Genomic DNA, 14,995 nt, shown 5'->3' with positions numbered 1-14,995 from the left:
AAAAAAGAACCGTAGAGTGTCTGCTAAAGACTTACAGAAATCACTGGCACAGTCCAATATCTCTGTGCACACATCAACTATATATAAAACTATGGCCGAGAAGGGTGTTCATGAGGGGACTCCATAGAGGAAGCCACTGCTGTCTAAGAAACATTTTGCTCGTTTAATGTTCGCAAAAAGGCACTTGGACACTCCACAGAAGTTTTGGCAACATGTTTTGTGGTCTGATAAAACCAAAGTTGAATTGTTTGGGAGTAACACACAATGTCATGTGTGGAGGAAAAATGGAACAGCTCACCAACATCAACACCTCATCCCCACCGTGAAGCATGGTGGAGGAAGCATTATGACTTGGGGCTGTTTTGCTGCCTCACGGCCTGGACAACTTGCAATCATTAATGGAAGAATGACTTCAAAGTTTATCAGGATGTTTTGCAGGAAAACCTGAGGCCGTCTGTCAGACAGTTGAAGCTAAAAAGAGGATGGATGCTGCAACAAGACAATGATCCAAAACACACATGTAAATCAACTTCAGAATAGTTTCAGAAGAACAAAATACATATTCTGGAGTGGCCAAGTCCAGACTTGAACCCCATTGAGATGCTGTGGCATGACCTAAAGACAGTGATTCATGGCTGACATCCCGGGAATCTGACTGAACTACAGCAGTTTTGTAGAGATGAATGGGCCAAGATTAATCCTGATCGATGTGCCAGAACGATCTGCAGCTACAGGAAGCATCTGGTTATTGCTGCCAAAGGCGGCGGGGGTGGGGGGGTGGGGCACAAATTATTAAATGTGATGTTTCACTTACTCATTTTTTCCCCCTCCTGTCATTGTTTGCATACTATCCTCATTAAAATGTGAAAACCTATGAATGTTTGGGTGGTTTTAGTTAAAGCAGACAGTTTTTTCATGATTTTGAGAAAGATCAGATCACATATGATATTGATTTTTCTGCTGAAATGTGAGAAATTCCAAAAGGTTCAGATATTTTTTCATATATGTTCAGAGTTTAAGATTAAGCCTAATGTCAAAAATTCTGAACTTCCACTTTAATGGATGATTTAATTTTCCCCCAGTCACCTCGTGGTTCTTTTCTCCTATATGGCACCACTGGAGTTGGGTGAGAAGTTTTGAGTTTCTTCTGTCAGCGATGAAAAGTGACAATACTCGTTCTAATTTTCTCCCCTGTTTCAGATCCATCGCGGAACTGTGGGATCAGCATGCTGCCGTGCAGGTACCATTGATGTTGCTCGAGTACATGTAGAATAAGACACAAAATCTCCATTTTGTGTGTCCATCAGGACTACATTCACGAAACCATAGCCGAATGGAGAAAGTGCAACATCGATGTGCTGCTATGCCCTATGTTTGGACCTGCCTACAACTTCTTATACTGCAGCTCTCTTAGCTGTATGCAAGTATTTGGGACTTTTCAAATATTTTTTCCAATTTTTAGTTGATTCTCTTTCCATCCAGTTCCACTATCTTACACGGCAATCTACAATCTGCTCAACTTTCCTGCTGGCGTCGTTCCCGTTTCCACAGTGACGACAGAAGATGAAGAGGAACTTTGCCATTACCAAGGCATGTCTCAGGACCGCTGGGACAGGCTTTTCAAAAAGGTAATGAAAATGCAACAATGAACTGGTGACTTCATTCACACGTAGACTGTAAAACAGTAATAATAATAATAATTTCTCCGTGCCATGGAATAGTTTTAGTTTGTGTTATTTTTGATTGATGTGCTCCCAGAGGCTATTTTTTCTATTTATTAGCTTATTGACTCATTTGCGTTAATGTATAGTTTTGTCCAACATAACCACATTGCTTATTTAGTCTAATTTTCACCTTCTGAATTACAACCAAAACTTCAATCTACTGACATTTTGCACTTTAAAAAATAGAGTTGGGGCGAAAAACAAATTGATGTGATGGGATATGAACTTTTCGATATACCGTATTTTTCGGACAATAAGTCGCAGTTTTTTTCATAGTTTGGCTGGGGGTATGACTTCTCTGGAGTGACTTATGTGTGAAATTATTAACACATTATTATATCATTTCACATGTTATTTTGGTGTTTTGTTTTGGTTAATTTGTTAGCATGTTCTTTATGCAATAGTTATCTGAATAACTCTTTATAGCTTTGTTATGTTAACATACCGGCCACGTTTGCATTTCGTTGTTCATGTAACATTATCAAACTGTACGCTTATTCAGCATGTTGTTCTCTATTGTATTTTTATTTTAAATTGCCTTTGAAGATGACATATCTGTTTTATGAGTTAATTTTATCAAGTAAATTTCCCCCAGAAATACGAATTATACTCCGGTGCGACTTATATATTTTTTTTTACTCTTCGTTGGGCATCTTATGGCTGGTGCGACTTATACTCAGGTGCGATTTATAGTCCGAAAAATACGGTATATAAACATATCAAATTTTATTGCTTCCAAATGGAATCGTAATCAAATTATTGTCTTTAAAGGTATCAGATTTTTATTGAATCGCAGATTGTTAACCCTATTAAAAAGTGTACAATATATTCATAGTTGTTTTCCTCCATATAAGAAATGAAAGTGCAGAAGTGCCTTGATGAACACACTAAAATAGGTTGTTGCTCTCATAAGTCAATGTACCACATTACTGTGGTGTCACTACATGTGGGAAAGGATAGCCAATTTCGCATTTGTAACAATTTCTTTGTTGTGCTCTTTTTATGTTTGCACAAATCCTGTAAATCAGGGTTCACTAAATCCGGACCTCCGAGCCACTTTTCCTGTCGTGTTTTCCATGTCTCCCTCCTCCAACACACCTGAATCAAATAATCAGGATCATTATCATGCTTCTGGAGAGGTTGCTGATGACATAATCATTTGATTCAGGTTTGTTAGGGGAGAGAGATGTAGAAAACACGACAGGATTGATGGCATCATGGTCCAGATTTAGTGAACCCTGCTGTAAATGATATTTCAAGAAAATGCATTCACTGTAATGTGCGAGCCCCCCAAAATTGCTACATATATATTTTTAATGCTCAGTTTAAAAAAATAAATAAATCTTGAAATCTTTCAGTGCCATTGTGGCTCTTATCATCCTTTTTCATTCATTCATTTTCCAAGCTACTCCCCCTCACAAGTGTCTCGGGGGTGCTGGAGCCGATCCCAGCTAAAGCGTGGTATTCTTTTCATCCTTCTACTGTGAATGGGAATGAGCTTCTCACTAGCAGACGTCCAATCCATTTGATGTGGGAAGGTGGCAAAGAATAAACATTTGTTCATTAGTTGCCAGCCCTTCCACTTCAAATGGTTTGAACGTATGGCTTCGTCATTGGCAGCCAATTAGATAAAAAATGCTTCAACGCAAAGTATGATAGCAAAACTCTCTAGGTCAGAAGTCCAAATACGTAAATAGAAATCACAGTTGAAGTGAAAAATGAACTGTAATTCCACTTTCAGTCAGCAGATGGACACAGTACACTGTACTTTGAATATTATCTTAGTTTGAAGCGTTTTCTGTATTAATACGCGCGTGTGTGTTTGTGTGTGTAGGCATTGTCAGGAGGCCGTGGTCTGCCCATAGCAGTGCAGTGTGTGGCCCCGCCGTGGCAGGATGAGCTCTGTCTGCGCTTCATGAAGGAGGTGGAGGTGCTTGTTAAACAGAGCAAGGGCTATTAAAGCTTCTCTTATCAGTCTCTGAAGTCAACGTCAGTACACTTGAGATAAGCCTATCACACAACCCTTTCCTTTGCACTGATATCACATGACCAGTCAAAGTTTTTTACATACTTTCTTGTAATTTTGAATGAGAAACTTACTGAAAAGCTTTGACTGGCGCGATCGGGACTCAAATGGGCGGAAACAAACTTCTTAATTTGCTCTAGCTACACTCATCGTTGTTAGTAACAAAGTGTCGGGATACTTTTCAAAGTTAGATTGTGGACGCCACTAAGTTAGAACTGTTGAATTGCAGGAAGTCGGGTTACGTTTTGACTAAACGACATTTACATGCAAAGTTAAAGTGAATTGACAATCTTTTAAGATGGTAAAAACTTAAAAGTATGTACTGTACTACTCAGTGGGTCAAACTTGAATGTGACAGGAAAAAAAAGAGCACCACCTGGTGGCAAACTACTGTACAAGGATGCAATGATAAAGGAGTGGCTCAACTAATGAGTTTCTGAGATTCGAGCTTTTATTTACTGTGACTTGATATAATTATCTTGAGGAACAAGCACTGCATGGTAGTAGTATTTTGATTTGAAGTCCGCTATCTTAAAGCTAACAATGAAGGCATTTACAGTCATTTAAATGAGAAACGTGTTGTGATTTACAAGAGAAGCTGTGAATAATAATTAACTTGTCTTTCAAGGCACCGTTTCATAATTTTGTGTGTGTGTGTGTGTGTGTGTGTGTGTATCCACTCCATTTTCCATATTTCAGACTTTAACATAGAGCTAAGCTTAAACAAGCTACACATTTTGGTTTTTCAACTAATCCATGAACAAGCTTCAGTTTTCGTATTTAATTGATTTTTGTATGGAATAAGAACAATCAATTTGACTGACACATGATCAAGAAAGGTTTATTTTGAAGAAAAAAACAAAACAAAGCATGCAAGAGAAAAATAAAGTGCACTGCATTTGTCATCCATTGTGCTCTATAATTAATGATACCTGAATAATCCAAATAATAAAGATTTTATGCACATTATGTATTCTTCAAGATGTAGTTTCCAACCCCCGGTTGCACTACCCAAGATGGCCACAGACTTCGCACGCTGTTATTGAAAGGGAGCACTAGTCACCTTTTCCAAGACGATAATAGACGTCCAATGGGGTATTGCACGCTACACGTGACTTCCGCTCATTAATATTTATGACGTTAGCTTCTGTGGCTCTGCTGTTAGCTAAGGGGGGACAAGCTCTTGTTTGTCCCCAATAGGAAATGAATGGGAATAGTGTCCGAAGCAGATGTTTACAGAGCTAAACCTACCAATTCTGTCCGAAAATGATGTCCCTGGTGCTAAATTCACTGGTAAAGATGTGGAAAAACATACAAATGTTCAGTTAAAGAGATGGCTTGAGTGTCGACGGCTGAAAAATATGGAAAAAAACGAGCCGACCTAAGCTTACCCTTAGCTTTTTTATCGACACCTTTTTCTTACGCCACTGACAATGACATTTTCCTATTACAACAATCTATCCTTTACCACCATAAGCCCCATCTTTCTTATATATTATATCCTCTGGTTGTCTTACGTCTCTGACCATTCTTTCGGAGGGACATTGCCGTTTTTGTGTAGCGATCGCAAATACTACTCGTTGACAGCCAACGAACACTTCATTTTTTCATTAATAACAAATGTTAATTCTATTAATTTATTTACACTTCCCCTTACTAAAGTTGTTTCTTTACAACAGAAAAGGTAACAACGGTGGCAGTCAGATACCACTTTAATTTTTTTTTCAGGTCATTCATTGTCAGATAGAAGCAGCACGGCAAAACGCCACGCTGAAAAAATAAGTCAAAATATCAAAATGGCTTACCTCTTGGCCCAAACCAAATGTTTACTGGATATAAAATGTGAACTGCTTTACTTTGCTGGCGTTAAACTGGTCTTTTAGACGTCTGTGCCATAGTAGCATAGTAGCTCCATTCTTCACATTTTTTTCCTCCTAGTTTTTGGTTCCGGGAGAGTAAGAAGAAAACATCCTTTATATGTTGTAATGTCTAGAGTCGTCTCTACAAGTTCCATAGTAGCAGTGAATAATGGGCATGTCATTCTTTGAAAGAGTACCGCAGAAAGAAGGCCGAAATATAATTGATTGCATGCGAGGGAGTGTATATAATGTCCTACTTCCGCTTTACGATGCGACGTCACGGTCTAAAAATAGCCTGCATGCGGTACGCTATTTTATGGCATCCAAACATCATTCTTCTCTAAATTTAAAATGAGTTTATATTTGGTCGATTTCGTATCCATTTGAAGGGGGAGGGTGGAGGTAAATGAATGATCCTTCATTCGCAGCCATCTCTCCTCTTTTAAATGGATTAGACGTCTAATACCACCAATGGCAGCTAATGAGTTAAGCAGTGTCTGGCCAAGCCATGATAGCGATTACTTTAAATTCAAGTGATTATTCAAAAATTAATTGTTAAAAGAAAAAAAAAACATTTTGTATATGGCGGAAAACACTTGCCTGGCACTGCCATACTGTTCTCCCTGTATTTTTCAGACACTGAGAGAATAGTCTGAGACCCAGCCCATTAACGGCCTCTCGAGCAAGTACAAAATCAATCGTCAAATCAGATTCGTTTATTTGCGTGACGTGTTCTTAACGAGTAACGCCACTCTTGACTCTTCTGCGTCGGAAGTCGTCTTCACAACAACACAGATGGCGAACAGGAGAGCCAAGAATATGTTCCAATCCACAGTAAAATCAGTTTTAAATGACCAAAAACACATCGACACAAGTCATTGACAACAGTCTGTCTCGCGCTAGCTATGTTGAATAAACTCCTCTCTCCTCGTATGTTTACTTCCGCGCGCAAGTCCCTCGCGTTTCTAACGTCACATCCGCCCGTTGCTGATTGGTCCACTCCGCTGTCTGTTTGCTGTGGCTTGCTCTGCCCTGGAAATTTTATCCGCTTAATGGTGGCCAGACTCAATAGCTGGCAGCGGTGAGTCTGGAGTACCAGGCTGGGAAAACACAGACAAGACTGAAAAAGCAGTTTCTGCTCTTGCACTCCTCTTTAAAAGAAACTATTGTGTTTGATAGAACAATATGTCTATATGCTGCCATAGCAGATTCATGGTGCATTAAGCCCCCGAACTATTTTTAATTTGTCCGTTTTACCCTGAAAACTCCCGTTTACAGACGTCACGCAACCGCTTTTGTTTCAACCCTGCCATAAAACCAAGGTAATCAATTATATTTATTATTCAAAATGTCTGTCGTTTTTAGCTTAGAATCATTAATTGATGTCTCATATTCTTTTAAAAAAAAAAACTTTGAAAAATGATTCACTCACATATTTTAAACTTTTAAACAAATGATGTCACAATGAAAAAAATGGTGTATGTAAAAAAAGTCACAGATACTGTATCTACCTCATAACTATCGCTTAATTGTATTTTTTTTTTGTTACTGTGCATTTTCTCCGATATGTTAGATGATAAATAATCCATCCAAACAAAGAAAAATTGAAAAAAAATGTTTAAAAGGGTAAATGTATGAAAAAGAAAATCTCAACCACTCCTTGTTGTCTGCGATTTCTGCATCGCGACCCTTGTTATATCACCATGTTTCACCCATAAAATCCCCCAAAAATCCGGCTCAGTGATACATGCCACATGGAGTTTTTGGATCGAAACATTGGAAGTACGCGATAATATCTCGTTAAAGTCATGGCGTCTGTAATTCTGCTCTCGCGTGCTCCCACCTCCAGATAGGGTTTTGCTGTCTAAATTTTTTTTGTTTTTAAATGCCCGTCCGCTCAAAATTTTTCTTCCCCCAGAAAACGGAGATTTTAAGTTTTCCAATGATGAATTACACATGCATATCGGACAATTTTGAAATTTGGCCAAATTGGGGGTCTCAGCGCGGAACTTCAGGTCACCTGAGTGTTTTCCGCCATATATATTTAAAAAAAAAACACACGCACACACAAATAACGCTATCGGTACAGTATCAACATCAACCGATACTGCTCAGCCAGGTATCTGAATCGGTAGCCAGAGCCAAAAAAATGATATCGGTAGCCGATGCAAAACCACTTAGTATCACTCCTCCTTCTCATCATCACTGCTCCACATCATTTCCTTTCTCCTCCTCTCGCTGAGCGATTGTCGCACCTCCCAGGTAAAAGAAAAGCGATAAAGCAGCCTAATGACACATGGCGCTGCCATCTTGCCTGTCTTCACATTACCCCGCGCTATTGTAAATATGTGTTTTCTCTCGAGTTTACATAAATTTACATGTTCCTCCCCCCCGCTCTTGCGGGGATGCCAAGCCATTTGGTACAGCGCCGGCGTTTTCCATTACAAACGCCTGAAAGGGAAAATAGCTGAAAAGGCGGGCGCACGAGACGAGGAGGGGAGCCGCAATTGAGAGCTTGTTCTCTGCTCTTATCGCAGTCGTGTGGAAAAAAAAAAACAGTGGCTCTTGCTGTGCCAATCAGTCAGGGAGCGTTAAGCTTTAAGAGGCACCAGAGGGACTCGTGGGGTCATCGGGGAATTTGAAATTATTCATAAATCCTTCAAGAACAGAAGACTGACAATCAAGCATACTCACAATAATACTAATGAAAGTAGATTAATTAATTTCGGGGAATTCTAATCTATTTAGTATTGAATTACTGGATTTTAGAGAGTGTGGAAATCTGTCTAGTATTTTTCCTATCCACCATAAAGACACAAACTTTTACATTATAGGAGAAATCTTTGAAGAAGAGATAAAAATGTGAAATTTTGATTTAAACTTTGAATTGAATATTGTAGCACCACCGGGTGGGAAAATTAGACGTACGTTAAGACGTCCAATTCCAAATACAGGTAGTCCCCGGGTACGAACTAGTTCCGTTCCTAGGCTGGCGATGTAACCCGAATTTCTGCGCAAGTCGGAATTAACCCTTTAACTACCTCTAAACACAAAATAACTGTCCAAAAACATGTATTATACATCATATTGATAAGATCAAGTTGAAAAAAAAAAGTATATATATATATATATATATATATAATATATTGCGGAAAACACAGACAAGCCTGAAAAGCAGTTTCTGCTCTTGCACTCCTCTTTAAAATAAACTGCTGTATTTTAAGTCAAAAGAACTGTTGTGTTTGATAGAACAATATGTCTATATGCTGCCATAGCAGTTCCATGGTGCATTAAGTCCCCGAACTCTTTTTCATTTGTCCGTTTTACCCTGGAGACCCCCGTTTACAGACAACGCGCAACTGCTTTTGTTTCAACCCAGCCATAAAAACAAGCCTAGTAATTATATTTATTTTTCAAAATGTCTGTCATTTGCTTAGAATCATTAATTGATGTGTAATATTTAGTTTAAAAAAACAACTATAAAATTATTTAGTCGTATATTTTAAACTTTTAAACAAATTACGTCACAATGAAAAAAATAGTGTTTGTAAATACAGTGTATCACAAAAGTGAGTACACCCCTCGCATTTCTGCAGATATTTAAGTATATTTTTTCATGGGACAACACTGACAAAATGACACTTCGACACAATGAAAAGTAGTTTGTGTGCAGCTTAAGTAATAGAGTTAATTTATTTTCCCCTCAAAATAACTCAAAATATTTATCCATTAATATCTAAACCCCTGGCAACAAAAGTGAGTACACCCCTTTGAAAAAATACGTACATCCCTAAATGTCCAAATTGAGTTCTGCTTGTCATTTTCTCTCCAAATGTCATGTGACTCGTGACAGGAGTGCTGTCAGCATTGCTGCAGAGATTGAAGAAGTACGGGGTCAGCCTGTTAGTGCTCAGACCATATGCCGCACTCTACATCAAATTAGTGTGCATGGCTGTCACCTCAGGGGGAAGCCTCTTCTGAAGACCGTACACAAGAAAGCCCGCAAACAGTTTGCTGAAGACATGTCAACAAAGCACATGGATTACTGGAACCATGTTCTATGGTCTGATGAGATGGGCAGGCTTTCTTGTGTACCGTCCTTGATGTCTGTGATTTCTGCATTGCGACCCTTGTCATATTACCGTGTTTAATCTATAAAATTTAAAAATGCCCTCCTGTTTAAAATTTTTCTTTCCCCAGAAAGTTGAGATTTTAAGCGTTCCAATGATGTATCACAAATACATATAGGACAATTTTGAAATTTGGCCAAATTCAGTGTTGTCAGTAACGCGTTACTGTAAACTGATTACTTTCTTCAGTAACGAGTAATCTAACGCATTCATTTTTCCAAGCCAGTAATCCAATTAAAGTTAGTTTCCCTAGTGCCTGTGCGTTACTATTTTGTTTTTGCCCCATAATGTATGTAGAATGAAGAATACTGTAGTCATATACGAAGAGCATTCCTCATCGGGTTGGGGGGGGGGCAGGTCACGTGTTTTAAGATGCTGTTTGAGGCTGTCTGCCACAGCGGTCAACAACATAGCATTCTGATGAGGCAGCGAGGCTAACAGTGAAAGGCAGGATATATACCGCAAATGGATGCCTTTGCTCACTGGAAATACAGCCATTACTTCACATTTCTGTCCAGTAAAGATGACAAAAATATCTCAGTGCATTGCAAACTTTACACTGGCTGAAAAAGACTGTCAGCCGCTAAAAACTACATCCAATTCAACAAGGAAGCACTTGGAATTACAGGACAACGCGACAAAACTCGAAACAAAGCCTACAGGTAACAAGACAGCCAGCACTTCTACAGTTTGTAACCAGCCTTTATGCACATTTTATTGTCAGTGTTTGTAACCATAGGCGGAGTTTACTTTTTTGGGGCTGGGGGCAAAGCATGTTGATGAATGAAACAAAAGTCAAAAGTTTGGACACACCTAAACATTTTTACGTTTCATATATTTTCCCTACTATTGTAAATCCTCTCTGAGTACATCAAACCGATGAATGAACATGTGGAATGGCAAAAAAAAAGTGACTGAAAACAGGTTCTATGTTCTACATTCTTCAAAGTGTCCACCTTTGAGGTGTCGCCAAACTTTTGGCCAATACTGTACATACAGTGCCTTGCAAAAGTATTCGGCCCCCTTGAATCTTTCAACCTTTCGCCACATTTCAGGCTTCAAACATAAAGAAATGAAATTTTATTTTTTTGTCAAGAATCAACAACAAGTGGGACACAATCGTGAAGTGGAACAACATTTATTGGATAATTGAAACTTTTTTAACAAATAAAAAACTGAAAAGTGGGGCGTGCAATATTATCCGGCCCCTTTACTTTCAGTGCAGCAAACTCACTCCAGAAGTTCAGTGAGGATCTCTGAATGATCCAATGTTGTCCTAAATGACCGATGATGATAAATAGAATCCACCGGTGTGTAATCAAGTCTCCGTATAAATGCACCTGCTCTGTGATAGTCTCAGGGTTCTGTTTAAAGTGCAGAGAGCATTATGAAAACCAAGGAACACACCAGGCAGGTCCGAGATACTGTTGTGGAGAAGTTTAAAGCCGGATTTGGATACAAAAAGATTTTTCAAGCTTTAAACATCTCAAGGAGCACTGTGCAAGCCATCATATTGAAATGGAAGGAGTGTCAGACCACTGCAAATCTACCAAGACCCGGCCGTCCTTCCAAACTTTCTTCTCAAACAAGGAGAAAACTGATCAGAGATGCAGCCAAGAGGCCCATGATCACTCTGGATGAACTGCAGAGATCTACAGCTGAGGTGGGAGAGTCTGTCCATAGGACAACAATCAGTTGTACACTGCACAAATCTGGCCTTTATGGAAGAGTGGCAAGAAGAAAGCCATTTCTCAAAGATATCCATAAAAAGTCTCGTTTAAAGTTTGCCACAAGCCACCTGGGAGACACACCAAACATGTGGAAGAAGGTGCTCTGGTCAGATGAAACCAAAATTGAACTTTTTGGCCACAATGCAAAACGATATGTTTGGCGTAAAAGCAACACAGCTCATCACCCTGAACACACCATCCCCACTGTCAAACATGGTGGTGGCAGCATCATGGTTTGGGCCTGCTTTTCTTCAGCAGGGACAGGGAAGATGGTTAAAATTGACGGGAAGATGGATGCAGCCAAACACAGGAACATTCTGGAAGAAAACCTGTTGGTATCTGCACAAGACCTGAGACTGGGACGGAGATTTATCTTCCAACAGGACAATGATCCAAAACATAAAGCCAAATCTACAATGGAATGGTTCAAAAATAAACGTATCCTGGTGTTAGAATGGCCAAGTCAAAGTCCAGACCTGAATCCAATCGAGAATCTGTGGAAAGAGCTGAAGACTGCTGTTCACAAACACTCTTCATCCAACCTCACTGAGCTCGAGCTGTTTTGCAAGGAAGAATGGGCAAGAATGTCAGTCTCTCGATGTGCAAAACTGATAGAAACATACCCCAAGCGACTTGCAGCTGTAATTGGAGCAAAAGGTGGCGCTACAAAGTATTAACGCAAGGGGGCCGAATAATATTGCACGCCCCACTTTTCAGTTTTTTATTTGTTAAAAAAGTTTAAATTATCCAATAAATTTTGTTCCACTTCACGATTGTTTCCCACTTGTTGTTGATTCTTGACAAAAAATTAAAATTTTATATCTTTATGTTTGAAGCCTGAAATGTGGCGAAAGGTTGCAAGGTTCAAGGGGGCCGAATACTTTTGCAAGGCACTGTATACAGTACATATATATAAACTGTTCAAGCTCAGTTGTTGTTGGTTGCATTTGAAAGCTTAGGTTTACAGAAATTCTAAATACCCATCTTGTCTCCACAGGTGTAGTTTTGGCTTAGCAAAGCAAAAGCTAGTGTCTTAGGTGCTAGTCACATGATCTGCTCGAAAAATGATTTTGACCCATTATGAAATACGTTGTAGGATTCTTGTTCATTTCATTAATTTTTGTTGTTTGTTTTATTGCGTTACAACTTTTATAGACAATATTCTAACACCTAGGTCTTTATTTTAAAGGGGAAGTTCAGAATTTTTGACATTAGGCTTTATCTTGGAGTTAGTGGGGGTTTATTTAGTCGTTGGAGTTGAACAAATTCCATGCAGTTTGTCAGTTATTTGTTTCAGGGCTCTGGGGTGGCTAAGCTAGCGCGAGTCAGTGGTGGTTGAAATCAACTCCATCGACTAATTAAACCCCCGCTAACTCAAAGATTAAGCCTTATGTGGAAAATTCAATTACATGCGATGACATTTTTTGTTGTTATTTTTATGTTGAGGCAGCAAAAGGAGAAAAATTGGTAAAAAGTAACTGATGTTACTTTTAAAGTAACTTAGTTACTTTGATAATAAAGTAATCGGTAAAGTAACTAGATTACTTTTTTGAGGTGTAATCAGTAATCAGTAATTAAATTACTTTTTTAAGTAATCTGTGACAACACAGGCCAAATTAGGGGTCTCAGAGCGGAACTTCAAGTCACCTGAGTGTTTTCTACCATATATACAGTATATTCGGGCTTTACTCGCAAGTGAGTCGCTTTGCTGACAGAAAAAGGCGCTGTGGAAAGAGTAGCGAGGCTTGAGGGGGGATATCATAGCCGCTCAGGTTACCTCTTTTAACGCTAGCCCGCCGTCCAAACTCAAAAAACTGGATCGGGACTCGCAAGAGTAGTCAGCGCTGGGGGAGAAGCAGCAGCAGCAAGAGAACAAGGAAGTGGGAAGTCTGAAAAAGATGCATTGTTGGCAGCCAGAGAAGAACCAGAGTCTCTCCCAAGCCAAAAAGGGCGCTTCTCAGGCGGACACATGAGAACTGGAGATGACTGTGGGTGGCTGCTTGAGCCCAGTCCGAAAAAGGTGCTTTGTCGGCGGTCACAGGAGAACCAGAGGTTGAGGCGGGCGTCATGACTCTCCCAAGCTGAAATGGGCGCTTCTCAGGCGGACACATGAGAACCGGAGATGACTGTAGGTGGGACCTGACGCCGTCAGGAACTGCTGGACGCTGCTGGAGGAGGAGGCATGGCAAGAACTAAGTACTGTTTACACGACAAAAAAAAAAAAACACGACTGGAGACAGAATGGCGGACGAGACTTCGGCGTCGTAAAGTCGAAATCGCGTAAGTCAGGTATGTCGTAACCCGGGGACTACTTGTATGCAAAATTGAATAAATAAAAATTAATTAAACAATGGCACTTTTTGTGGGGTCGATTTTCAGGTATTACGCTTTAAAAAAAAAAAAAAAAAATCAAAAATGCTCGAAATAAATTTCTAGGCAATGGAGTCGCGGCAAATCTATAGACTCATCAGAAATGACCAAAAAATGCATGGAAGCGAACTTGTTGGAGGTTTGACTTTTGTCACTTTTTTCAGAGTTAAGTGTTCTCAAAATGTAAAATTTGCTTGAAAACACGTTTAGGCAAGGGCGTGCCAATACTTTAAAATACTCATCAGGATTCTCGATTTGTCCCAAATATTAGAAAAAAAGAAAAAAAAGCACCTTTAGGGGTTCAATTTTTGTCACTTTTTTCAGACTTACTCTTCCTCAATACAAAATTGCTCAAAAAAACAGCCAAAAATTGAAAAATCTTTTTTTTTTTTAATTCCCAGCCCTGTTTTTGCGATTAAATATTTAAGGCACCGATACAGTTAATTCATAACTTTCATTTTGCCTGCTGGCAGTTTTTATTTCTGAAGTGTCTGTTTTTTCCTAAATATTAAAACAATATTATAGATACATGATTTTTTTGGTTTCTTATTTTTTTAAGCGAAAAAAAAAAAAAAAAAAGAAGTAGCTTCCCTGAATGACTTGTTTTATACTTTCATGTTAAAATGACTCTATTTGACCTTGAATTTAATAAGGTATAGAGAAAATTGTGCTCTTGAATAAAAGAAATATAACTCTCATTATGCGCATACAAACAAATAAAGAAGAAAAACCTAATGTTGTGTGAAGAGCCGACATCCTATCTAACCAAAGGATTTCTTTACTTTTCCCCTCATTGCTTCATATCATGTGACATAAACCCCCATTGGCATTACGGCTTGAAAACTTTATGGGTTTCTTGATTTAGTTATTGTGGTGCGTGTGTTCCAATCCAAACCTTCCTGGGATGGAACACAAAGTGTTGAGCTAGTGTATCGTGAAATATGAAGTAGGCGCTGAGATGGAGGAGGATGGCGATCAGCCTGTTGAACGCATTCAGCCTGAACCGTCCGCCTCGATAAGAGCGGCAAACACCTCATTTTCAGGAACCTTAGGCGATGAGATCGGGTACTTGAAAAGCCATCCGGTCACAACTTGCTGTCGCCCCAACTAACCTGGGATGATTCTGTCTCAATGTCCCATTTCAGGGACCAAGGAG

General features: G+C 39.3%; 1 protein-coding gene across 1 annotated transcript in view; it reads left to right on the top strand.

Annotated features, from left to right (window-relative positions):
• faah (fatty acid amide hydrolase) overlaps positions 1–6,076 on the top strand; it is a 23,284-nt gene extending 17,208 nt beyond the window's left edge. Inside the window, exons 11-15 of the mRNA XM_057840578.1 lie at positions 1,083–1,126; positions 1,201–1,240; positions 1,308–1,416; positions 1,483–1,628; positions 3,559–6,076. Coding sequence (XP_057696561.1) covers positions 1,083–1,126; positions 1,201–1,240; positions 1,308–1,416; positions 1,483–1,628; positions 3,559–3,684 — 465 coding nt within the window. The 3' untranslated portion in view covers positions 3,685–6,076. The remainder of the gene's footprint in view (positions 1–1,082; positions 1,127–1,200; positions 1,241–1,307; positions 1,417–1,482; positions 1,629–3,558) is intronic.
• Positions 6,077–14,995: the final 8,919 nt, after the last annotated feature.

This window comes from Corythoichthys intestinalis, chromosome 7, assembly GCF_030265065.1.
Source record: "Corythoichthys intestinalis isolate RoL2023-P3 chromosome 7, ASM3026506v1, whole genome shotgun sequence".
Classification (NCBI taxonomy): Eukaryota; Metazoa; Chordata; class Actinopteri; order Syngnathiformes; family Syngnathidae; genus Corythoichthys; species Corythoichthys intestinalis.
This window is presented reverse-complemented; position numbering and strand designations above follow the sequence as displayed.